At 38.4% G+C, this 27,834-nt stretch overlaps 2 protein-coding genes across 2 annotated transcripts in view; both read right to left on the minus strand.

Annotated features, from left to right (window-relative positions):
• Window positions 1–3,092, minus strand: part of dhrs11a (dehydrogenase/reductase 11a) — a 36,511-nt gene extending 33,419 nt beyond the window's left edge. The window contains exon 1 of the mRNA XM_084730426.1: window positions 2,715–3,092. Coding sequence (XP_084586552.1) covers window positions 2,715–2,846 — 132 coding nt within the window. The 5' untranslated portion in view covers window positions 2,847–3,092. The remainder of the gene's footprint in view (window positions 1–2,714) is intronic.
• Window positions 3,093–6,487: 3,395 nt separating this feature from the next.
• ggnbp2 (gametogenetin binding protein 2) lies at window positions 6,488–27,233 on the minus strand. The gene is made up of 14 exons (XM_084730427.1): window positions 27,088–27,233; window positions 26,117–26,229; window positions 22,866–22,946; window positions 22,464–22,717; window positions 21,534–21,632; window positions 14,365–14,478; window positions 14,056–14,265; window positions 12,400–12,574; window positions 12,115–12,303; window positions 11,896–12,028; window positions 9,569–9,694; window positions 9,310–9,458; window positions 9,012–9,224; window positions 6,488–7,247 (listed from the first exon to the last, which is right to left on the minus strand). The coding sequence occupies exons 2-14, from the start codon at window positions 26,207–26,209 to the stop codon at window positions 7,044–7,046; spliced, it is 2,040 nt and encodes a 679-aa protein (XP_084586553.1). The 5' UTR covers window positions 26,210–26,229; window positions 27,088–27,233; the 3' UTR covers window positions 6,488–7,043.
• Window positions 27,234–27,834: the final 601 nt, after the last annotated feature.

Genomic DNA, 27,834 nt, shown 5'->3' on the forward strand with positions numbered 1-27,834 from the left:
ACCACATCAGAACTTAATACTGCTGCACCAAGTCTGGGTGGGAGAATTAAATAAAGGAGTATAGCAGCAGACATGTTGATTAACATGGCTTGTTTTAAAATACATTGATGGTTATATAAGGTAGAAATAAATTTGGGTCATGTTTTATCAGGATCTTTTAATGGGTGAGCTTATTGGTTGAGAGACAGCAGAGACCTGAAACCTGTGATAAGGATTGACGTTCTTTTACACTGAAGAGTAGTGATTCCCAAACCTTTTTTCTGGGGACCCACTTTTAAAAATGACAAACCATCGTGACTCAAATCAGAATACTTTATTTTTGATTAATCTGTCGATTTTCTCCATTAATTGATTTTTAGTTGTTTGGTCTATAAAATATCAGAAAATGGTGAAAAATTTATCCTGTCACAATCTTCAGGTAGACTGGTTTTCACATGTTTGGACCTATTTTTCAACTAGTGATCGATCTGGCAATAATTTTTCCGCTAATCGATTAGTTGATTGGTCCAAAATGTCAGAAAATGTTGAAAAATGTTGATCACAGTCCATGATGATGTCCTAAAATATTTTGTTTTGTCTGGTTTGTCTTGTTTAAAATTAATTTAATACTCGATTAATAATTGAATAATTGTTGCAGCTCCAGTGTTAACAGGCCATCTCACCCTTTTAAATTCCTCTCATCAGGAAACCAATAAGACATTAATAGCCGAGTTCATAAATGAGACACAATAAGTGCATACATATATATAACATAGACATTTTAAATGCTTTATTATGCATATATAAATCTTAAATTTGCAGAATTTCTTCCATAATCTTTTATTTATTTGGCAACCCAAATAAAAGCTCCTCTGACCCACGTGTTGGTCACGACCCAGTGTTTGGGAGTGACTGCTCTAGAAAACACTTCATTTACATTGTCCCATGAGACAGGGGACACCCTGACACTCCTGTGTGCGTCTGCTGATACCTCTTTGGAAACTGTGATAAGGTAACTCGACTCTACCTGGGCAGACCATTCATTACTGTAACACTGGCTGTAGATCACAGGTGACACCAGTAACTGTCTCACACAATGGTCAGCTGTTAGCAGGCATCTGTCTTGCTAGTGCTTGTGCAGGTCATAGTGAACCCCTGCCAGCTGTATAAATGGTGGTCTGCTGCTGCTGACCCTGACCTCTGACCTCACTGGAGAGGGTCACACAATGCAAAATGAATTTTCCAGCAAGGATTGATAATCAGAGATTATTAGTTGGAGATTAGGGGTGTGCTGCGATATGAAGAGTGATGCTGGTTTAGGAGCATCACATTTGTACACACAGTATGGTGATACTGTATGACATCTAATACTTTCCCTGTGTCGAATCAAAGACAATATATAATATTATCCCTGTAATATTTAAACGGGAAACTAACAACATTGTTTTAGCTGTTTCATTGTTTGCTTTTACCCACTAAGTCAATATATCCACATTTGTGATCATTATTTATCAAAAATTTCATGATTTCAGTCCTACATTAATATTGTCATAATATTGTTATCAAGGTATCTGGTCAAAAATATTGTGATCACTCAGCCCTGCTATAAGATCATCACGTTTGCACTATTTGAGAATTTACAGTATGTTATCTTAGAGTATGTGTGTGTATATTTATATAGACGATAGATAGATAGAATTAATGGATAATTTATTAATTAATTTAATAATCACCAACTATTTTGATAATTGATTCATTGGTATAAGTAAGTTGTTATGGAAAAAAATGGAAAACAAATCTGACTCCAGCTTCTTAAATGTGAATATTTTCTTTATACTCTATATTTTCTTATTTAAATTTGTGTTGTGGGCAAAATTAGGTATTTGAGGAAACAGTGATCAACATTTTTCACCATTTCTGACATCTTTAGAAAAAAAGTATCAATCCATTAATCAAGAAAATCGTCGACCAAGTAATCCACTATGAAAATAATTGTTTGATACGGCTCTAATATGTGTGTGTGTGTATATACATAATATACATACACACACACACACACACACACACACACATATATAAACATTTTTATATTTTTTAAATTATATTGTTGAGATATTATTCTGTCTTTCACTCTGTGGATTCAGATTATTTTATAGTATACCATACAAAATATAAATCCTAACTAAAAAATAGGCCTAATACAGTACAAAACTTAATAAAGAACAATAATGAGCCTAGCGTGGGACTTAAATATGACAGGCCTTTAAAATTGTTTGTGGAAATGAAATAGTTTGTTTAAATAAGTATGAATTACCAGAAGTCTAATCATAAAATTAATGCAGGTTATAATGAAGCATTTTTGTAAAAAGATATAAATATATATATATTTTCTCATGACAATTTAAATGAATGAATGTGAAAACTTTTCCTGGTGTCCCTGGCAGAGTGCCACAGACTCCTGTTTGAGAACCTCTGGTTTACACATGTTATGATGCAACTGCTCAGGTTTCTATTGTTAATTTAAACACACAAAGCTAGAACGTTACCTAATGTCAGTGTCCATGTAGCCATGTACCGCTGGGGCTCAAGGTTCCTAGCTGAAGTTGTAAAGCTAATGTTAGCTAGCAGTTAACGTCAGTTAGCTAGTTTGTTGTTGCCCTAACAGAGCTAGCCTCTGCTACGAGTCGGACCGACTTCTCTCACAGCTGTTAATGACATTAAATTAAATTGCCCACCTCTATTTTGTCGACATTCCTGGCACAGCCGACAACCCTCATGCCTTGCTGGACCAGTGCCCGGGCTACAGCCGCTCCAATCCCCACCGAGGCTCCGGTCACCAGGGCCACTCTGCCTTTCCACCGCTCCATCTCCTTCGTACAGTCTGCACCGGTACTGTACACGAACAACAGCCTGTGTGCGGTGTGTCTGTCTGCTCACTTCACGCTGTCACACTTGTGTCTGTCAGTATTAATGTAGGATATGTTGAGAATGAAGGATGCAGCAGCCTCCTGCCTCAATCTGTGCAGCATCCAGGACAGCGGCGGGCAGTGTGCCTGAGCCCGGATCCATGCGCTCCTCTGGATGAAATATGAAGAGCCCTGCTGGCGTGTGTAAATGTTTGGTTCACATCACCTCCCACTTTCTTTTTGAGCCCCGGGGCCTGGAGTGCTCACCGTGTGTGGCTATCTATCGCCGCCTATTGGACAAAACTAAAACAACACTGGTTTACATGTTGCCTTCAAGTATTTCATCAAATCAAATGCAGTAAATTAGTCTTATGTGAACTGATTACTGAACAAATCTACTGGGCACCGGCCTAGGGGCCCAAAGGATCAGGCCCCCCCTGGGCTTCACCTGTTGCTTAAAGAGAAACAACAACTAGAAAGACTCAAAATGACAACAAAAAGGAGAAAAGCAACCACAAAGATGCACACAATAATCATAAGGAGACACAAAGTGATGAAAAAGGGGTACATAAAGACCACACAGAGACCCAAAATGACCTAAAAGAGATCCAAAATGACTATAGATGCAAAGCTACTACAAAAATAGAGGAAAAACTACCACAAAGAGACACAGTATAACTGCAGAAACCCAAAATGACCTAAAAGAGACGCAAAATGATCACAAGGAGACAAAATTGATGACAAAGAGACACGTAAAGACCACAAGAAGGCACAAAATGATCAAAAAGAGACACAAAGCGATGATAAAGATACGAATAAAGACCACAAAAAGACACAAAATGGTCATTAGGAGACACAAAGTGATGACAAAGAGACACATAAATACCACGGGGAGATGCAAAATGACCAAAAAGAGACACAAAATGACTACAGATGCAAAGCAACTACAAAAAAAAGAAAAACTACCACAAGGAGATACAAAAATAATAACAGAACCCAAAAAGACCACAAAGACACAAAATGATTCTAAAATAAGGGATGTTGGGACCTTTAACACATCTGTGCCCAGAGGCCTGTTGTCTCATAATCCATCCATTCATTCAGAAATTAGGCTTAAGTGAGATATAATGTACCATGCTGCACCCCAATACAACTCATATTTGAAGATTTCTTCAGAGCATATTTGACAGCTACAAAAGAACAGAAATATATACATTGATGACACTTACACATATTATAAAGTCATAACATTTAAATCAGCACATCATAGATTTAACTGTATCAAAGACTTTAGGAATATTGAGGCTTAAAGGGACAGTTCACCTCATAATCCAAAATACATATTTTCCCTCTTTCCTGTAGTGCTGTGTATCCATCTGTACTAGGACTTCAATCAGGCCTGTGAGGTTGAGCCCAGAAAGGTCCAAACCCAACAAACTTCTGTCTGAACCTGACCCCAACACATCAGAACCTGATTACAGCATGACATTTTTCTTAACAAGCTTCCCTCTGTGTACCCAACAGTGGGAGTCGGCAGTGACAGGAACAATACATGGGGGGAATTTGAACTGGCAACGACAAAACTGGGGAGAAAAACAGAAAAAAGAGAGAAATTACTACTACTATGTATAATAATGATAAAAATAATAATAATAATAATAATAATGATAATAATAATAATAATAATAATAATAATAATAATACAGCCCAAACCCAATTGTTGTGAGCAGTTTCATGTAGGAACTATGTTGTTTCTGCAGTAGAATCAACTGGAACTACTTTAGAATCTACCGTAACTAAAGTAGTCTTTCTAATAGAAAGAAAGTAGTTCCTATTGAAAAGTGCTCACAACGAGGTGTGTGAATTATCTTGAGTAATCAGGTATTGTTTTTTTTGGAAAGTGATGCTGGTTTTGAATTTTTCAAATGCATTTTATGGTGCTTTGAGCCCCACAAGCCAAGTGCCACTTAGTTCTATTATATTTGAGAGAAGGTAGACATCTCCACGGCCAATATCTCCAAAACTCTGCAACTCACACTTAAAAAATCTAGACGGATAAACATCACTACAGGCCACAGGGAAAATATATATTTGTGACTGGGGTGAACTGAGGACGACATCTCCCTGGTTGGTTAATTAGTTTAACTGAGAACTGTCAAATTTCTAATAAAATTTGAGGGTAGTAATATCTCCACACATTTGCTGAAGTTAGTTCCAGGAACTGTCAAATTCATTTGTTCCAGCATAAACATTTTTCACAGCAGCCATTTTGACATGAAATAGTCAACACAGGTGCAACCAATAATACGTATTAAGGTTCCATTGCATTCAGGTCAAAGTCAAGAGTATCACTGGTAACACCTGTGTTTACTCCACTATTTCAAATCAGAATGGCTGCTGTGAAAAAGGGATATTCAATTTCAGTAAATTACAAAAAGTATTATGTATAGATACACATCTGATACATCTGACTAGTAGCCCATTTAATTTGATTAATATCATTACTGACATTGAAGGTTTTCTCCAAATGTTCAGTTTCCATTGCAAGGATAACAGCTAGTTAGTGCTTTAATCATTCCTGAAACATTGAGCCTGTCAGGGCCTGATGCCAATAAAAGTCTGTCTGAAACTGACCCAAGCCCAACCCTCATTAGCACAGTTCAGCCTGAACCAAATCAAAGCTTACATTTTTCTTAACAAGTTTCCCTCTATGAACCAAACAGAGTTTTCAGTGACAGGGAATTGGAATCGACTAAAATGAGCAGAAGAATGAAAATAAATAAATAAATAAATAAATGTAGTACAGCCTAAACCTGACAGAGCCTGTGAAATATGTGAGAAAAAAGGCACAACCTGACCCAAACCCATTGGGTCCCATCAGATGTGGTCACAGATCTCAAGCCCTAGAACTAGTCCCAGACTATTTTTCCTGTGGACTCTGGACTTTTTAAAAATGACAAACCATCGCATCCCACCTCACAATAAGACTTCAGTCAGTAAATTCTGAGTTCATTTTTCATGTTCTGTGCATAAATGATCTGTCCTTACCATTTTTACTGCCATTTCTGCATCACCCTATATTATCTTGATGTTTTATTGAAAATATACACATTAAAACTTTCTAAACAAGAAATTAATTTACTGAATTATACATTTTATTTCCTCTTGTCAGGTAAACAACGTAGGACATTTTTGCCTAAATGAGATAAAATATGTGCATTTGGATAGGATTATCAGGCTCTTGCTTTTTCCTCTTATCAGTAAAACTATATACACATTTTAAATGCTTTATGAAAGGTGAACTGCAGATATAACTCTTTAATTTGCAGAATTTTCTCCATAGTCTTTTATTTGTTTGGAGACCCAAATAAAATCTCCTGTGACCCACCTGCAGGTCCCAACCTAGTATTTGGGAATGACAGCATTAAAGAATATTATAAACTCAGGGCTGGACTTGCTCCTGTTCTGGTAAACTGTTTATAGTGTTTATGACTTGGTAAAGGCCAAGAAAAAACAGCTCAAAGAAAGAATATGCATTTCTCTTCAAAGACCAAAATGTATTTGTGCTCTCATAAGATGAAGAAAAAAAAACAACAACAATGTATAATGCATATTAATAAATATTCTTTATTTAGTAAATTTTGCACATTGCGCTCTTAACATCACACCCAAATCTTTATTACAAATGGATGTTTATTCTCTGTAAAATCTTTATATTTGGAATTTCTGTACACATTTAATGGTACAACCTTTACCACTACATTGAAGTGTCACCAAAGAGAAACAAAATAGAAAAAAAAAAGAATACATAAAATAAGACTCCTAAAATTTATCCCTAATGTCACAGCTTGCAAAGCTTGATTACTGATTCCACTGTGCTGTTACCCAATGACCCTACAGAAGACCAACAACAAATAGCTAGGCTTGGTCAAAGAGAACAATTACAGGTGAGAAAGTGGCCAAGAAATGAGATGGAAAATTGTGAAGTGTAAAAAGAAAGAGAGAGCAAAAGAAAATAAAAATCACATTTACTTTAAAGGAGAAATGACTGAACAAGACCCCAAATGTACTTCAGTTCAGAATGATCTTTTCTAAAGATGTTGCAGCAGTGGTCACGAGTGTTTTTCCCCGGGGGATGGGGAGATGTTATTAGTGCAGTTAGTTGACACTGGTGGTGGCGAACCACTTTCCACAGACCGGCTTACTCCGCTCAGTGGCCCGACAGTAGTTGGTGAACTTCTCTTTCAGGAGCTGTCGGTACTGGTGGCGGTTGTTGTAGAAGGACTGGTTTCTTTCTAAAAATGCTTGGATTTCATCTTGTGTCAGACAATTCTCTTCATCTGAAGTCACCTCTGAATCATCCTGTATTAGGAACACAACCAGTACAACGTTCAATACAATGTTTTCATTCATACTTATAAAAAAGTATCATGTAGTTACAGGGATAATTTGAATTATTTGATGTGGGGTTGTGTAACGTACTTGTCAATAGTCAGTATATGAGTTACAGTAGATGATGGACAGCATACCCCCAGTTAAGAGAAGCAGAGAGGGGCACCAGCTTGGAAGCTAAGCACAGTGCAGCTGTGGACAGGGTCTGCAGCAAAATGTATTTTAGCCACTTCAAAAAATAATTATTCATTGTATATTTTTATATACAATATATTCACAGTATTTTCTAAATGTGGCTTTAGTTTGCGTCAGACAGCCTTTTCTGAGGGGAGATCACTGTTAAATAAGCTAAGAATCGCTCTCTCCAAACCAACCAATTTCCACAAGCAAAATCATTTTACCTCACAAAACACAGGGAGTTGCTTATCTACAGCTGCCTCGATCTTTTAGTTTGTTTGTGTTATGGTGTGACTTGGTGATTTCACTTTATGGTGTTTTGAAAATGATAGTTTGGATTCACCAAAATCACACAATAACACAAAGTAACTAACAGATCAAGGCAGCGGTAGAACAGAAACTCCTGTGTTCTGTGTGGTAAAATGACTGATTTTCTCATGGAGTCTGGATGGTTTGGAGGGAGCAATAACTGTCTTATATGATAGCAATTTCCTGTTGGGAAAGGCTGTCTGGCAGCAAGGTAAATCTGTGAGAATATTCTACATGAAGCGTAACCTTACACTGATATAGATTCTTTTAAGTAGACATGTTTTAAGTGGCTAATACCTTTTATTGTTGTCCCTGTCCACAGCAGTACATCACTTAGTTTCTGTTCTAGTGATGCTCTCTTCTTCTCTTAACTGAGGATGTGTCAACTCATCTACTGTCAGTAATACACTGACTACCAACAACTATCTCATACAAGTAGACATCAAATAATCCAAAGTATCCCTTTATTGGTTGATTTCACTAAGCACAGCACATCTGCACCATTATTTTTGATCCATCCTACACACAACTGCATGCCACGACCAGTAGCGTTTCAGAAGTGGAGTGTTTTGCCTGCCTGATTATGTTTCTTTGCTCAGATTTTGTTGATTTGGTCCTCTTTACTTGCTCTTTGCGTTTCTACGATGGATAAGTAGTTTGTTTTCCATCTATCTTTATATTATTTATTTATTTATTTTATGATCTCAAGTCTGCACGAGGTCTTTTATTTTGAAAACTGACCAGATTCTCTCTGCTTTATTTGTGTCTGTCTTCCTGTCTGCTCACTCTCTGTGATAATTGACGCAGCATCCGTCAAAAATAGACTTGGTGCACATCTTAAGTTGAGAGCTGCTTCAGGGACGCACTGGGTGCTGCTGATGGAGTCATAAACATGGCGTAGAATGACAGTGATCAGCTCCTGATGCTGCAGTGCAGCCATGATGCAACACAGCCCTGCCTGGTGGAATTTAGTTGTTAAATATCAAGATTACAAGCTCTTTATTTTCTTCTAAAGCATCAACTTTAGACCTTTCGTACAGCAGACATACAGTACGTAGGTGTGCCAGTTTTTGGGCCCTGCCACTCAGCACATTAGCTTACTAGCACGGCTTACAGGCTAAGCTAAATACAAGACAGCTATCATTAATGTTATCAGTTGCAAACTCTACTTGTTCAACTATAACAAGTCAAATTGTCTCCTGTGAGAAAGATGTATTTTTTGAGTTTTAAACTACATTTGTTACTAACCAGAAGTTCCACGAGACTGATGTTTGCCTCTGGAGGACTCGAATGACGGCTGAGGTTCTTCTGACGTACTGTCCATGGTAACCGTAGTGCAATGCTGGCAAATGTATCACCACATAAGGAGGAAAAGATTTCTTTGGTTCGGCAGGTGTGTGATGATGGTGGACTGTGGCCTGTTGTGTTCCCCTCTGGCATACAACCTTCACCCTTTTGTCCCTGCAGACAGGAAATGTAAACTCTTTATTTGATACCAAGCTGGAAATATTCTGCATACAGCATATGAATCGTACAGTCTTCTCACCTGACTGTTGCATAAACCCTTGCCCTTCCTTTTCTTCTTTTTACTCTTGCATTGAGTGTTTTCCTCAGAGTGTGGCCAGCAGTCAACACAACTGTCTGTCCCATCCTCCTCTTTGTCGTCAGCACAGTGGTGGACATTTGATTCATCTCCTGTCAGAAGACAAACAAGACCACAGTGAGAAAATAGACTCACAACACTATACTTTACGTTTAAAAGATTGTGAAATGGTCTCAGCATTTTAGAGCCTCTCAGACCAGACCTGGTTCATCGTGGTTGCATATGCCCTCAGAGCAGGCGATGTCAGATCCCTCTCGCGATCCTGTCTCACTGCCCTCCATACTTGAGGAGTAGCCGCAGTCACTACCATTGCTGTGGGGGGACAAATCTGGAGAGACACATGGAAAAATGCACATTTTCAAGCTAATTATTTGTCCTTACAATACATTTGTCTTACTAATGCAGTAACCTCCACAGACAAACAGGTGTTCATACATTTTCAAGCTTCTCCAGCACCTTCCAGCTGTGGTTAAGTATGCACGCATGCGCGCACACACATATATATTTTGCTCATAATTACTTGATTTCATTTCCTCATTGCATTAATTTAGATGTTACTGTACTACAAACAGCTAAAGTTATGTTTCGTGATAGACATTAAAGCAAAACCCTACTAACCTGGATGAACTGATATGAAACAATCACTCAAACAATTTCTAGACAAATAACTTTAATTTCAATCAATTCCTTTTCATTTAAACAAAATAATATTTTTGTCTGTTTTTTTTTGTTTTCAAGCTTTCAAGTTCTGTTAACCTCTGCAACACTGTTCCATCAGAAGGCGCACATCAACAAAGACTGAAAGATGACATTGAAGGCGTTTTCACCCCCTGCCTCATTTGGTCCAGTTAAAACAGGTCCTTGTCCTGCTGTCAATCGAACCCTGCTACGGTCTAAAGAACCGGACCAAGTCCGCCTGAAAAGGTGGGTCTCTGAGTGGTGGAAACAAAATTCTGGTGTGGTTCGTTTGTGATGTGAAAGCAAACAATCCAACCACAGGATTTTATGATAGCAGATGTGATTTTAGCATGATTTCAAAGCCTAAACTGCTAATAAATCCATCTGTTGATCATTACACCTGTTCAGGAGGCCACTGTATATATAAAACTATATTTATGAAAGTGTGGATATTTTCCCTGATTAACAGGCCAAAAGCTGTTAATACTAATATACTTGTATCCTACTCTGTATGCTTTGCCCAATTAAAAAGTGTGTGACAGTGATCCCGCAGTAATACAACTGAATGTTACACATATGAAAAAGCCGGTGAAAGGCAGATGTGCTGTCCCTATCCCTCCCTCACTTTCTCTCTCTAAATGAAGGAAAACAAAAACCCCAGTGTTTTCTTCTTATCCTTTCCTTCTCTTCCCAGCACTTCTGCCAGTGCATACTTAAGGATCTACAGTAGAGCTGTCAGACACAGTGCTGCAGCACACTGTCTCTGTGTGGACATTACACACATTAGAGTCACAGCAGGTCAGAAAGGTGCACACAGGTGCTCAATGTGCTGTCGTCTACAAGACGCCTCCTTTTCGTCCTGTTTCTACTTGTCACTCATTCATAACATGCCCTGATTTACTGAATAATGCTTATAATTGGTTATTTTTTGTGAGCTGAGCTATACACATCTGAAGCATGAAAGTGCTGCATAAATCTCTGTCAGTCATGGGAATTTGATTTTCCCATGTGGGTCCTGATGATGCAGGATGACAATCACTAAAAGTGTCCAATTAATGAGTTACCTGTAAAATATCAAGAAGTTTCCTCTTCTTGGTTCATTCATAAAAAGTAAATGTGAACACGAACCTGAGCAGGACTAAAATGCAACAATGGTTCTTTTAATTCCTTTTGGTCCGGACTAAATGAATCAAACTACAGGTGAGAAAACGGCCTACATGTGGCCACAACTGCTGAGTACCAAACTTCAATTTGAATGAAAGGTAAAAGCAATTAGACTCTGTCTTATTTTATTTCTTTATCTAAATAGCAAACTCAAAGAGAGATTTATTATGAATGTAATACAATTTTAAGCAGTTTCAGGCACTTTCTCTGAAACTGAAGCACTTTGAAAACTTTACATTTAAATTAAAATTCAAGTGTTTTAAAGGATTTCCAGCACACATCAGAACCCTGTTAATGGTTTGTGCCTCCTTGTTAGGGCTGTCACTTTATATTCCAAATCTGAACTTTTGTTTAAAAAATAATATTTTTGACTTTTAATGAGCTGTTTGGGTTAAAACTATACCTTCTCTTTGTGTATAAGACTGTTTGAAGTAGTTTGAAGAAGTCCAGCAGAGGGCACCATCAGCTTGACCTATTCCATGGCCTATTAACCTTTCAGTAAGCTGAGCTAATAAATAAAAATGAAGGAAGACACTAGTAAAGCCGGGCTGATCTGATAATCACAGACACCGAAGCATCTGAGAGGAAGTGTGTGGACGCATTTTGGGTTCTGCATCACATTACACAATAGGTGGCAAACTTGCCTGTTTTGAAAAAGTGTGAGCTTTAGTCTGTGTGCATTTTTACCCTGTTTGGTGTTGTCTGGGCAGCTACAGGAAGTGCTTCCACTGGCAGCAACGTTCTCATCACACCCGGTCTCCTCCTCCTCATCGTGGCTACCACAGACTTTGCAAGAGCTCTCAACAGACTCAAGAGAACCCTGTAACACACCAGTGGGCCACATGTAAATAAAGGCAAACAGATGAGATGAGGGGATCTTGACCTGCACTGTCGTCGGAGGATTACCTCGTCCAGATTCTTCTCCTTGTCCTCTGCCTCCTGTTCAGTCATGTCGAAGCCACACTTGTTTTTGCGTCTATTTTTTCGCTTTTGCCTCTTTTTCTCCTGCTTCAGCTCTTTGGCCCGCTCCTCCTCAGACAGCTCCTCAACAAACTGCTCTAGCCGACTGATCCCTTGCATTTTCTCCACCGCCATCTAGGGGGAGCATGGAAACAGATACATTATGCATTGATCATCTGATAAATCAGTTTAAAACGATACCACACACACACTGGCTTAGAAGTTGGGTACCTCAAAACTTTTGCGTAGTGCATCGACTCCCAAATGGAACAATATCTGCCAGGTCTGCTCCTCCGCTCGTAGTTTCTGCCACATCCTGTGCAGGCGCTCGTAGAGGTGAATACCCAGACAGGTCAGGACTTCTTCTTGTGCAATGTCAATCGTCTTGGCATGTCTCTCTCTGCGTCTTAAAAACAAAACCCACCATCATCAGCTAAATGTAGACACACACTGAAAAGAACGCGAGATGATAGAAAATGACTCAAATGAAACTGAAGATTATCAAATCAAGGCTAAAAGAATGTCCCAACGTTTTAGACAAGGGAGACATAACTAGACACTTATTGATCAAGCTATTGAAAAAGTCAACAAAACAAGAGCGAAGAACTATTGAATCTTCTCCCTAACCAAACTGAAAACTGAATACTGTACAGCCTCTATACAAGTCAAACAGATTATAAACAAACACTGGAAAATCCTAGAAGGTGACCCAAGTTCAATCATTTATCATCATCTACACCTTATTTTTGTTTTAAGAGAAGCAGAATTATCAGACAATGTGTGTGGGCCAAACAAAGCCTCATCTCAAATTGGGAGTAGCTGAAAGGCTGTCATTAGAAATGGAAACACGGTCTATGCCACAGCTAGACACTACATGTAGAAAACACATGGCTCTGCTACTTCCCAAGAGTGGGCTATGTGATTGACCAGCTTTTAACCTATGAATAACCTATGAACTTAATGAAACACAGGATTTGACTTGTTTTCTGTCTATGATATGAGTATGAATCTTAATTCATATCTCTCTCTCTACAGGTAATTTAGGCTCTTACGGGGAGATGTGCCACACATTTAGTGGTGCAGAGGAACAGGTGTAGGACCTGGTCTATTTTCTCAAGATTTTTAGCATCCAGTCAGTGGTATAATGGGGTTAATTTAAATAATGTAAAGCAATATGATTCTTGTAAATCTGTATTAACCTTGTTGTGTTTTTAGAGAAATTATTTTTTGCATAAAGACATTGTCAAGTTTTTTGGATATTTTTTCTTTTTGAAAAATGTTGCAATATTGAAAAATGAAGTGAGATGAATGTGATAATCAGTCATGTGGGGCGGCAAGGTGGTGCAGTGGTTAGCACTGCCGCCTCACAGCAAGAAGGGGCCTTTCTGTGCAGAGTTTGCATGTTCTCCCCGTGTCTGGGTGGGTTCTCTCTGGGTTCTCCGGCTTCCTCCCACAGTCCAAAGACATGCATGCTAGGTTAATTGGTGACTCGTAGGTGTGAATGTGAGTGTGAGTGGTTGTCTGTCTATGTGTCTGCCCTGTGATGAACTGGCGACTTGTCCAGGGTGAACCCCACCTCTCGCTCAATGTCAGCTGGGATAGGCTCCAGCAGCCCGCGACCCTTACAGAATAAGCGGTTACAGAAAATGAATGAATGAATGAATGAATCAGTCATGTGATCTATGTGTATTTATCCCACCTGTGAGTGCTCATGTCATTTTGCTGAGCAAACCTGCAGAAGCCACAGGTGGAACACGTTTGTTCTTAATAACGTCACAATAAAGTCAGCTCAGTGTGCAATGGTTTACTTTGATTCTTCAAATGAAATTGAGTTCATCAGTGGTGAAAGTGAGCTCTGTAGCACTCACTGTTTAAATCTTTACTTACTCGTAGCCTCCTGCAAATTCAGGCTCTGCCCGGCCGAGGAGGTGAGCGATGAAGTCAGTCTCGCAGCACACGTGGATGTGGCGTTCATGGGGACAACAGCAGAGTCCCTCATACAAAGCAGCGCAGTACCCCTTCTCTTTACTGCAGTCAAGCTCCCCCACCAGGATGTTGTATGCCCTCAACACTTTATTCTTACAGTCAGTGCAAAACCTGTAGACAACAGTAGAATGAATTTAATCCCGATCTCTTTAAACCTTGAACATCACATTTCAAAGAGAGAAAATAATGGCTGTGATAGCCACACATTACCTGTGTTTACGCAAGTATGTCTCCAGCGTCTCTAAGAGACAAGCACTGTCGATGACGACCACCTCATCCCTGCACACCTGAGACATCAGCTCCCACACATCCATCCAGCTTCCCCTGTAAGCAAACATACAACCATTATCCCATCCCAATGTACACTTATTGTCTCCTAAATGTGAAATAACAGATTTCTGGGACACTTGGGGGTAGCTAATGTGGTGAAATTTTTAGCAAACAGTTGCCAGCAGATATGGAGCAACATTGGCATTCATTAGGAGTCCTGTCTCTGGCCACCTGGTAAATCTAAGTCCAATATCCAATCTCCCTATAGCTCTGGATAAAAGATAATTGGCTCATTGGCTGCTAAATGCTTGCTACATTCAATACATTTAGACAATGCCAGCATATCTGACCGAGGCTGTTTGATTAAAACTATGAGCCATTCCAAATGTCCTAAGTCTGTTTTAAAGGCATGCTACTGCTGCTGTCTCAAAGCACTGCCGGAAGATTTCTAGCAGAAATAAAATATTCACAGGGTTTCCCTCTTTCCCCCTTCTTATTTGCCCTGGCTATTGAACCTCTAGCTATCTGGCTGCATCAGGAGGGTGGGTTTGAGGGCATCACCTGGGGGGAGAAGGTTCATAAATTATCGCTGTACGCTGACGACCTCCTTTTATACATGTCCAACCCAGTTGTCTCCCTCCCTGTGGTTCTCAGTATCTTCGACAAATTTGGTCTCTACTCAGGGTATAAACTGAACCTAGTGAGTGAAATTCTTCCCCTCAATTATCAGGCCAAAAATATGCCCCAGACTTTCTTCCCTTTCAAATATGCTTCAGATGGATATAAATATTTGTGGGTGTTCATTACTAATTCAATCAATCGACTTTTCTCTAAAAATTTTCCTCCTCTCTTTGAGAGGTGTAAATTAGATTTCGACAGATGGGCTGGTCTCTCATTATCCCTAGTAGGTCGAGTCAGTTTGGTTAAAATGATTGTTTTACCTAAGTTTTTATATCTTTTTTTGCATATCCCCGTACTGATCAAGAAGTCATTTTTTAGATGGCTAGATCAATTAATAAGTTCATTCCTCTGGAGCAATAAAAATCCACACAGGAAATCAGTGCTACAGCTCCCCAAAGCTGTCGGCGGCTTGGCATTGCCTAATTTCTTACACTATTACTGGTCTTGCAATATTCATAAACTTTTATATTGGATCAACAAAAAAGCAGGCGACATGCGCCCCGCATGGTTGGAGATGGAACTTGCATCCTCTAATCTCCTTTTCTGAGCTCTCAAAGAAATTTGACTTAGCTAAATCTCACCTATTTCGTTTTTTTCAGCTAAGACATTTCATTCGAAATCAGAACCCCAAATTCCCTAGCCGTCCTCCAGAAACTCTGGTAGACGCCCTTGATCCTGAAAAAAAAAACACAGCTAATTTCTTCCATTTACAGCCTTATCAACTCTGCTGTTGATAGCCCAACACTCGGCTCCAAGGATTCTTGGGAGCGAGAGCTTGGAACCACGTTGCCTGATGACTATTGGCAACAAGTCTTACGGTTGGTTCACTCCTCTTCAATCTGTGCAAGGCATGGCCTCCTACAATGTAAAATTGTACACAAAGCTCACTACACTAATTTGAGGCTGTCTTGGATTTAGCCCGATGTAACTGACTCATGTAATAGGTGCAAACAATCTCCAGCCGACCATGCCCATATGTTCTGGTTCTGTCCCAGGCTTGCCACATACTGGTCCGAAATCTTCAAAACTCTTAGCACAGCATATAATACTACTATCACTCCTGAACCTCTCTTGGCCTTGTTTGGTGCCCCCTTGCAGCCTATTACCTCTAAAGTCATGCAGACTGTTCTTGCCTTTACCACCCTGCTGGCCAGGCGACTTATACTCCTTAATTGGAAACACCCTCAACCTCCATCCCACAACAGGTGGGTGAAAGAGCTGTTACTGTCCATTAGACTTGAAAAACTTAGATTCTCCCTCAATGGCTCTCTAAACTCATTTAAAAAGACTTGGAGACCTCTCTTAATCATGTTGATTCTTTGACATCTCTGCCTGATTGTGATGTCTGAGTTGCTAATTTTTAAAGCATTTTTTCTTTTATTTACTTATTTATTTGTTTTCCTAACTGGTGTATTTGTTGTATGTACTCTGTATTCTTAACAGGATGTTAATGGATGCACAATGATAATCGCTCTCCCTTGGGTGGGGTGGGATTGTGGGAGGGATATAGGGATAAAGGAAGGGAAAAATGGAAATAAAGGAAGTTTTCATCACATTCCATTGTTGTGTTGGTGCCTGTGAAATTGCTTCCAATAAAGAAAGTAAATTAAAGAAATAAAATATTCAAACATTACAGCAGAAGTGATAGGAGATGGTGTAACGGTCAGACTGTATTTGTTTGGGGTGCCAGTTAGGTCAGCGCCTAACAATACCTCGTCAGGGTGTGAGTCAGTATTTTTATTTTTTTTTAAGTTGTCAACCGCACATAAGAGCAGAAACTCTTTTTCCCTTAAAGAAAATACTACCATCCCCCAGCAAGGCCACAAACAACACAAAATCACTGCATTACACTGTGTGTATACAATGCCTTGGTTTAAATGACAATATAATTATCAGATTTAGAAGGATTAACAACACTTGGTATGTTTTGGTTCCCAAACTTGAATACAAACTAAACTATCATCTCATGAAAGGTCTCCAATGTTTATTGAACAAAATCAAGACAAGTAACTGTATTCACGAACCCATAGTTGTACATGTAAATAACAGTGTCTCCTAACTGCAGGACTGTTTCTGTAATGGTGCTTCCAGTGCAAATATCAAGTAATGTGCTCTCATTCATAATTATGTTACAACAAGGCTCAACAATAAGGCTGGCCTGCTTGTCAAGGGCAAGTAAAATGCCACATTGGGCTCCTAAATCTAGCATCTCACTGGTCAGATTGGGCAAGTTGTAAAAAGCAATTTTTCATGCAAAATGAAAAAAAAATGCTGTTTTCAGCCTCTCAAATATGGATTTTTCCCACTTTTCTTCATTGATCATCATATTAACCTGAATACCTTTGGGTTTTTACAGTGACAAAATGAAACATTTAAAGACACTGAAAAACTGGGAGGGACATCAGGCAAGTGAAACGAAACATTAAAGGCACAGTTCACCCTAAAACGAAAATTCAGTCATTATCTTCTCACCTTCATGCTGATTGAAGGTCACGTTTAGTTTTTTTTAGTCCACAAAACACTGCTGAAGTTTCACAGGGAAACAGTGTCACAGAATCAGAAAAAAACAAAAAACAAAAAAAACACCTCCATACTGCTCGTCTGGTGTAATCCAAGTCTCATAAAGCCTTGACTTTATGTTTTAGTTGACTTGAAAGACATCATTTACACCATGTTTTGAGTCTAAATCTTCATAGTAGATCCTTAGATTGGAGCCACGTTCACATGCATGAACACACTGTCTGAACTGTGTGTGTGTGTGTGTGTGTGTGTGTGTGTGTGTGTGTGTGTGTGTGTGTGTGCGTGTGGCATGATGGTGAGCAAACGGCATGTCTGGACTTTAGGGATTACACCAGACATGCAGTATGGCACCATTTTATAATTTTTGATCTGTTGTTCTTTATTTGAAAACTGGTCACCATTCACTTCCATTGTTTGGGAGATTCTGCAACACTGTTTTCTGACTGAATTTTGAATTTCTGAGTGAACTATCCCTTTAATGTTGAATCTATTACGAGCATATACTGTATATGGAGTATGTGACTATGCTATTAACTGACATTATTTTAAAAAAAACGCTGCTCTTTCATTTTGCAGACGTGTTTAAGTCTGATGATGTAGATATCAGATAAACACATTTCATGATTAGAGCTAAAAACCACAACCACAGTTAAAACTCTGCAAGAAAATAATCAACACCTCATGGTTTCTGTCTAGTTTTACATTTCTCTGTCAAAACCCTTGTCGACTTTCCAAGTTGATACTTATGTCTGTATATATTATCAACAATCCAGGGGACAAAAGAAAACCTCAAATGGTCCACAGTGATGACTGGCATAAAGCCGACATCTTCTAGAGAAAGAGCATACAGACTTCATACAGCTGTTTAAGAGTTCAAGCACTTTCAATCAATGTAGCAAAGAGTTATGAAAATGTCTAATCAAGTACTGTTACATTACTAAAACATTACTCAGCTACAAGTAAAAGCACAGATGTTAGAAACGCTGAAGTACAAAGTATTCTTGTCAAAAACTACTCGGAGTATTAGTTACTTTTTAATAGTTAATGTATAATTTCTGTTTGTTTTGTTTGTTTCTCCAAATCTTCAGTCTGAATGACTCCTGATATTCTGCCTCTCCTCTGCCTCTGCTAACAATCAATTAATCATTCATTTAGATTTGTAAGATACAGACTGTTTGTTTTTTTCTCACTTTCAATTTTTTCTGTATTTTTGGTCTTTTTTTTTTCTTTTTTTTTTATTTATATAGCACTACTCATGCAAAAAATGCACACAAAGTGCTAAACATAAGTTCAGAAAAAAAAAACATTTAAAACAAAAGCAGGGATAAAATAAATAAAATTAAATTAAAATGATGATAAAAAGACGTGTCTTAAGATTTCCTTTAAAAGTGTCAACAGATGTAGAGCCCCTGATTAACATTTCATTGATTTTTAATTGATTACATTCTTGGCAACGGTTAACTGATAGAGGATTAATCATTAATTATAAACATCCTTATAACAAATCTGTGCAGTGACCTGCAGTGTTTTGTTTTTCTGCTCTCATTGGCCTGTTTGTGACCACATCACCTTTATTGGCTGCAAAAATGTAGCTAAAATGTTTGGATATTAATTCAAACTGTACTCAATACTCAATATATTTTAAAAGTAACTAAATAATTACATAGTGTAATGCATACCTAAGTATAAGTAAAAGTACAGACTCAAAAATCTACTCATAAAAGTACAAGTACCCCAAAAAAACTACTTAATCACCAGCGTTTCCCCTAGCTTTTTCACTTTGGGAGGGGGGGCGCCTGGGCTGGAATGAGTGTGGTCCGTCGTTGGGGTCCTTGCAGGACCCTTTCACCAAAGGACCCCATTACCATGATTACAGAGCATTTGGACCTGAATAAACAGTTAACACTGATTTGTGATCACATTTTTTTAATTTTAGCAGTGGAACACTATTTTTGCTCATTTATTCAGTCATTTATTTATTTATGCATCTATCCATCCATCCATCAGGGGCGGCGTTATGGGTGGGTTTAACGGGCCTGGGCCCACCCACTTATACAACTGGCCCACCCACTTATACAACTGGCCCACCTTAAATGACTGGGAGAACATATATTTTCTTAACTTTTATTTTTAATTATTAAAATCAGCATTTTAATACACCCTTAAGACAGAAAGTTTCCATTTGACAAAAAGACAACATTTATTCAGCTATTATCACATGTGAGGTCTGGACCAATCACAGTGGGCCATAATTCATCGCACCAGATATGTTACGCTTGCGCATGCATGTCACACTATGGCGGTTGTTCATCAGAAATGATGACCAGTGTACTGAGGAAAGCTCATCATTGTTTTATTTTAAACCTGCAAATGCATTTTTCATCAAAACTAGAATGTCTATAAAATGTAGACGATACAGGAGGTAGAGCTGAATATTGGTGCCTGACTTGAATGTCCTCAGATTACCTTCACAGCACAGATAGTTAAGTTTATGAATGAACAGCGCATCACAGTGCGCTCTCTCTCCTGTTAAAAGTCATTGTGGCTCACCCATCGTTCTGATCGCTTCGTTTCTCTCTCTGCCTACAATCAATTTAAAGAGTAATCCAGCCAGATCGGGCGAGACCCGCCCGTCACAGAGGAGAGGAGAAATGCATTGTAATGATTTAATGAAACGATAGCAACGCATCCGACTCTGAAATTGCACAAATTAGAGTTAGCTTTTTTATTTGATAAAAAAGAACACCTGTTATAGGCCCTTTGATTCAAATAAAAATTAAATAATGGAATTAAAATTACAAAAAAATCTCCAACTTGAATTTCTGTGTGGGGGTCCTGTTGGCAGGGTGGGGGCATCTGTTGGGGGGGCGGGGCGCCCTCCCAAATACACTATAGGGGAAACACTGATTACAATAATTTGTGTATTTGTCATTAGTTACTAGGGATGTCCCGATACAACTTTTTCACTTCCAATATGATACCGATATTGCAGCCTTGAGTACTGGCCGATACCGATATAGATCCGATACGATATCAGCACGAATCATACATACTTTTATTACTTCTTTTGTAGTGTGGAATGTTAGAAAAGGCTTGATCAAGTGATGTTACTCAAACAGAGAACAATAGTCAGCAACCAGAGTCACCTATGGATAGAAGTGCTGGAGCGGAAAATGGACTGCTTATCAGAGCGCTTATATCAGAGATTTTAGATGCAGTCCGATAAAATCTGATACTCGTTTTTTGGCTGATATCGGACCGATATCAATATCGGATCGGGACACACCTATTAGTTACTTCCCATGCTTTCAAGGTACTTAAACCAAAACTTCCCAGCCTTTATCACCACATTGTTACTGTAGGTACAACTGCAGATTCCTATATACCCACAACAATCAATGTATATTATTACTTTTTTATTTTTAGCGAGCAGCTATTCATATTAATTTCTATTGTGTGCTTAGATTCATGATTATTTAATGAATATGAATGACAAATATAAGGACCAGATCATTTCAATTGAATGACGAAAATATTTTTGGTTTACATGAGTGACAACAGATGATGTTGAAAATCAGGGCATAGGAGTATATTGACATTCAAGAATATTCCTAACCTTGAAAACATAACAGTTCAAATTAAGATTTTTCTAAACTGTGTGTTTACATGAAGGGGGACAAAAACTGTCCAAAGGGAAAGACAATACCAAATATGTTGTTTTCCAGTGGAATTCCTAAAACCTACCTCTCTCTCTGTGCCAACTTCAAGACACCGGCCCTGCCAGCTGGGAAGAGTTTCTGTTCCTACTTCTAAAGCACAGCCTCTTAACGCTAACACCCTGACAACAGCCACATCAACAAATACAACAATCTGATGAGGGGAAAAAAATGAAAAATCATACTACTCACCCCAAAGGTTTAGGTTTGTGCGTGTCCAAGGAGTGCAACTGACACCGCTTGTTCTTTTTACTTTTTGGAATGGCATCAATCATGCCATTTAACTTTGACCTGTAAAAAAAAGTGAGGGGGGGGGGGGATTAATAAATCCAAGTATTGTTTTCACAGTAATACAACAGTGCAAGTTTTACAACTTAGAGTATGTGCACTGCTTGAAGTTTATTTATTTAAACCACCTTTTCAAATCCATGTCTCAAAGAAGTTAATATAGAAAAATCAGCCTAATAAAGAGGAAAATAGTGGGTTTATTTGAGAGCAGTGTTTCAGTTTGGTATAGCATTACCTATAACGGTCATCCCAAACACTGAATTGAGACCCACAGGTGGGTCATAGGAGATTTTATTTGGGTCGCTAAATAAATAAAGATTATGGAAGAAATATAGTAGAATCTTAATTACATTCTTAGAATTCAGTGGACTAAAATGTTCTATATTGTTTTCCTGATGAGAGGAAATAAAAACAATGAGATGTCCTGTTAACCCAACCTAAATGTAAATATTTCTCATTATTTAACATGTGTACATGTTTGCCATAACATCAGTCAAGATTAGGGCTGCAAATAATTTTTTGCCAATCAGTCTGTCCATTACATTCGCAATTGATCAATCAGTTGTTGGTGAAGTATGGTGAAAAATATCAATCTGGCAATAATTTTTCAACTACTCAGCCCATAAAATTTAAGTAAATTAGTAAAATCATTTTATTAATCCTGTCACAATCTTCTCAATTGAAAAATAGGTCGAAACGTGAAGACGGCTGGAACGCACGGACGTACATACATTCTTCAAAAGTGGGTCCCCAGGAAAAAAGTTTGTGAAGCACTGATCTATAATATGATCGACTTGGATATGAAAATCTAAGAAACCTTTTTCTGTATCTTACCCATGGACGTAGAAGAGGGTGTAGAGCTTCTTTACATCTGTTAAACAGGCTTTGGTGACAGAGAGCATGCCTGTGGGTTTCACTGTGAGGGGCTCCAGCGCCGGGTTCCCCGTTTCCACTAAATGTGAGAAGAGGCGCTCGACACTTCGCCTGCAGCCCACACATGGCACCAGCTGAGATAATGCACTGTACACCTCCCTGGATGTCACCATCAGGGCGATATTCAAGTCCTGTTGCGTCAACTTGGAGTGATACTAAAAAAGCCAATGAATCATACATCTGTCACACTAAGGCAAATGACACACATTTTGGCTCAGTTATGTAACTAATAGATGGCAAAGTGCAAAAATGTACACACTTTTGTGCATTTAAATGATGCAAAGGCAATTAAAAACTACTCACCTCAGAAAATTGTTTCCAATGAGATGTGTTTATTTCATGGGTGTCAACATCCATGACACTATCAGGAAATTCCATCACCATCTGACAACAATATAATATACAAGAGTTAATGTACAATATAGAAATTCTCTGACTCATTTCAGCCATGCTGATAACTTGTTCAAAGCATAACCACTTCTCAGAGAACTTCCTGTATCATTGTTCACATTATTAATGTGGCACCTCTTAGATGTATGGTTAACTGAATTCTAGTGAATATCCCCAGTGTGGGTACAATAAAGTTTGTCTCATCTTATGGTGTCACATGCCGATGATCAGAGTAAAGACTGTCTTCTTCGTTGTTTAAGTTTATTAACACAAAAAATTCTTGACACTGATTGGCTGGCAAGTGTCTATTATTTTCTTGAAACACACTGTAAAAGGACACCCCTAACTCAGGTTTTTACCATTTAAATGAATAAGTTTACAGTTTTACTGTAACTGCATGACGCTTTGGCTTCAGTACCTTTGTTTAGCAAGAGAGCTCGGAGCTCATGTACACAGCAGTTATGTATAAGTGGAACAGTAACATTTGAGGTGATTGACTGAAATATGCAATGTAATAATAAAAAACATGATTTATGTCCTTATCAATATTAGGGCTAAGGCTGGGCAATAAATTGATATTATATCATATTGTGAAATGAAACTCAATATCATAACACATTTTGGATATCACTATATATCGTGATATAGAATAAGTGTTGCCTTTTCTTGCTTTTTTCTTTAAAGGTATTACAGTGAAGTGATGTCATTTTCTGAATTTATCAGACTGTTGTAGCTGTTCTGTTATTTATTTACTTACTTAGTCCTTATATCCACATTACTGATGATGATGAAAAATTTCATTGTGTTAATTACTGATGTTCATGATTAATCATTAATCACAGTTCAACTTTTAATTTTTAATGGCAGTAACTGTGCCTAATTTTACATTATTTTGTAGAGATGCACCAATCGACCGGCCAGAGACTGGCGTCAGCATCACATATCCGATTCTGTGCCCGTCATCGTCACACACATGTTCTGCACGATGGTCACGTCATGCGCGCAGCTGACAAACTGACCATGACGTCAACGCAGCGCTGATAACAGCTACACACTCTGATACATGTCTGCTTGAAGCTGGTGTCAGAGACAGATTCCAAGAACAAGATAAAGAGAAGACAGACAGTCTACAACGAGACAGAGCAGCTGACAATGTCGCAAAACAGCCGTAAACTTTGTAGCTCTTCAGGCTAATGTTAGCCAGCAGCAGACTGCTGTTCACAGAGGGACACTTAAAATCTCACTTCCTGTTCTAGCTGAAGAATAAACAACCTGTGTTGATGTGTCTCCTCAAACATTTTCTCATCCAGACTCGTTTAACTTTTGCATCTGTTTTTCTCACGGCAAAGTTTTACCGCAGCAAACTGTTGCATAGCGTCCGTCTCCGGTTTGTTTACATCTGCTTCCACAGGAGATCATGTGAAATCGCGTCCCGCGAAATCTCACGAGATCACCTTCAGCTGATTCATAATCTTTTTTTTATTTTTTATTTTTTTTAAAGGTTATTTTTTTTGGCAAAATTGGAATCGGCAGGTCAGACTCTTATAAAAACCGGAAATCGGAATCGGCTAAGAAAATTACAATCGGTGCATCTCTATTATTTTGTCTGGTGAAGGCATTAGTTGAATAAGGAAACTTAAACTTCTACTCAAAATGAGGGGAAAAAAGAGAAAATAATGAAAATGACAAAATAAACATGCATTATGTATCTTATAAATTATCGGTGATTAATTGAATGTTAGTGTTTTCAGCTATGAGTAAATGAAAATGCATAAACTTAGAACCCTTGTGTTAATAATCTATAATCAATATGGCATCTACAACCTCACAACATGCTTAAGGGAAAATTTGGCACTTTTCATGTGGGTATCCACTCAGTGTTGATGATAAATGTCATCAATTGAAGCAATAGACCCCTCAATGTTATATGGAATAAGGAAGCTGAATTCTCCTGCTTGTGGAGCCATGCCCACAGTTCCTATATGTACCAGGATGCACTGCACACAAGTTTATGATGCCCACACCCATGCGGCCACACATCACCACACTAGCATATAGCTACTTTGTTGGACAAAATATAGTGTTAGGTGACAAAAATACTCATGTAGTACGGCCCCTGCCTCCCCCAAAGCAAAAACAGACATGAGGCGTGCAAATTTCGTGCATTTTCTTTAACTGATTATGTTAAAATCATTAACAATCAATAGTTCAACTATTTTGATAATTGATTGATGCAATTGATTTTCACCATTTTCTGACATTTTATCAATCAAACAACAATTCAATTAATTGTGGAAATAATCTCCAATGAAAATAAGTTTGTTTCTGCCCTAATGTAAAACATTAATTCATGAAGCAGAAACAATTTAAAAAAAGCACAATAATAAAGCAAAAGGGCTCTTACTCAAAAAGGCTGCTCTCGTCTGCCTGTTCTTATTCACCAAACAGCGCAGCCAGCCAAAATGTTAAATGGGGCGCAATTACTGCTATTTCTAGACTAGCAAGGCAGAGCAAATGAAATTATGAGAAAACCTGTGCGCTCTGGAGAAAAGGTACACAAAACATAGATTATCAAAAATATTTTCATTGATTAAATTTTTTACAACAATGAGTAATTATTAACATTTCTACTGGGAATCCAAGTTGAAATACCTGTAGTTCTTCCTTACATTACTTACTTACTTCCCTACATCACGGTGACATCGGTAGATGCAGGAAGAACAACAGATTTTGCAGGAGAACTCAGCTTTCTCAGGAAATATAGTGCACTGAAGAATTTTTGCCTCAACCGACTACATTTTCCATTAACACTGACTGGATAGCCACACAAAAGTGTCAAATATCCCTTTAAGATAATCAAACTGGTTGAATATTAAGCTTGTAAAAAGTGTGTCTCTCACACCTATGGGGCCATAAAATTTTAATTATCTGTCTAAACCTTAAGATGTCATAATTGGGTGTCTAATAGAAGTTAGAATAACTGAATGTTTGTCCTTTAACAGATTAGGACTTGGCTAAGTAATAACTAAGCCTTTACTTCTGATGTAGAGTGCTAACACATGATCAAAAGAGGCTTATGTTTGAGCTAGCCACTTAAGCTAGCATCTGTGATCTTTCTACTCATTCTCCTTGTGGTGGTCATTGACATGGAAAGACTTATTTACCGTGAGAGTATCATCGATGTACAAGGGGATCTGTCTGGCGAGAAATGGGTAGTCTTCCTCCCCTTCCCTGCAAACTGCCACCAGACGTGCCATGACTTCTTCCAGCAGCTCTCCTGCAGGTGACACACAAGAGACCACCGACTGACCACACTGACATCAGCAGAGGCTACAACGAGCTAATGCTAATCTACTGCAGGTCACTGCAGCTAACTACAACATCACCATGTCACTGCAATAAAAGCTATATTACAGACTACCTGGCATTATAACACTGTACAAAAGGGCGGTTATTTGTTCCTGGCGTTGACAACATGTGATCTCACGTTACTAACACTGATGCGGTGCAAACAGATTTGTCTTGACCCAGATTTAATCAGCTAAGTTAGCAAAACAACCTCGGAAACGACATATTGGAAGGGGAAATCGTGTAATACTTTTGTTTGTATACTCTGTTCAAAGCTGTTTTTGGCTAGACGTGTTAATTTACGAAGACCGGTTTAGCTATTAATCATACTAACGTCTTACAAACTATCAGCTGGGCAGAATAAGGCAGAAACCGGTGGCTAGCTAGTTAACGTTAGCTGCTAGCTAATTTCATTTGCCAGTACAATGTTACAGATTGAGGAAGCCGGTCGGTTTATTTCATGGCCAATATGCTCAAACCACGTACATACTTGGAAGTTTACAATACCATAACAAATGATAAATATGTTGCAGTGTTGATATAGCTAGTTTGTCAACGCCCTGTCGATGGCAGCAAACTTGGCTAACTTACTAGTTAGCAGCTGCTCTGTGAAGCTAACGCTAGCAAGCTTGAATACGGCTAATATAAAGTTCAACTGGGTGACTGGCTACTTAGCGTCTGTCACTTTCGTCAGCGTCTCTTACTAACGCAGAAAAGATTGACCATAACCTGTCACCCCGAGAAAACTAAGGCATATCTTATTAGCAGCTATTGTTGTTTCACTTACCCGCTTCCGAAATTTCCCCTTAAAAATAAACAAGTGCGACAGGGAGTGAGGCTGCTACGGTGGCGGAATCTTCATTACCGATTTGACCTTTGCCCCCTGCACACGTAGTAGCTGACGTTGTAATGCGCGTCGCCTCCAGGGGGCGAACTGTGGCTATGTTTAGACAGGGACAAAATGTTCATTCATGCATTTAAAGGAAATCCAGTTTGTCTGAAATGAATAACAGACCCTTTATTTCCTTATTCCTTTGTATTCATAAGTTTTACATACACATGTTGCTGGAATGGATTTTAACCTCAGCTCTTACTTTTGGTTGAGGATTTGGTGCACAGACTGCAATAGACTGTTGCTTTAAGAGTTTAAGAATTATTTATTTCTGTATAGATGTTGCAGTCATCGAGATTTTACATAAACAGCACTACAATGAGTAATGAAATAACCAGAGAATTACAAAAAAGAAATACAAGAGATTAAGAAAAGACAGCAGATGTAAACATATAAATAAATAGAAGAGTAAAATCTCTTAAACTAATTTTTAGAGGCTATGATCAACTGCTGCACCATTTAAATGCCATTTCTCCTTTTATGAAAAGCTCAGATTTACTGCTGACAAACTTTTAAAAGTCCACTGTATAAAATTTACAGCAATCTACTGGCAGAATATGGAATATAATATTCACAAACATGTTTTCATTAGCATATAATAATCTGAAATATGAGCTGCTTATATATATGAATATGTAGATA

The sequence above is a fragment of the Lutjanus erythropterus genome, chromosome 11 (assembly GCF_056507025.1).
Source record: "Lutjanus erythropterus isolate fLutEry1 chromosome 11, fLutEry1.hap2, whole genome shotgun sequence".
NCBI classification, from domain to species: Eukaryota; Metazoa; Chordata; class Actinopteri; order Lutjaniformes; family Lutjanidae; genus Lutjanus; species Lutjanus erythropterus.

Excerpts from the sequence above, each read along its gene's own strand:
- ggnbp2 (XM_084730427.1), bottom strand. The coding sequence starts at position 26,209 with ATGGCACGTCTGGTGGCAGTTTGCAGGGAAGGGGAGGAAGACTACCCA. Across the intron at positions 12,575-14,055 it reads GAATTTGCAGGAGGCTACGA|ACGCAGAGAGAGACATGCCA; the intron begins GTAAGTAAAGAT and ends TTTGTTTTTAAG. Across the intron at positions 9,225-9,309 it reads AGGGTTTATGCAACAGTCAG|GGACAAAAGGGTGAAGGTTG; the intron begins GTGAGAAGACTG and ends TCCTGTCTGCAG.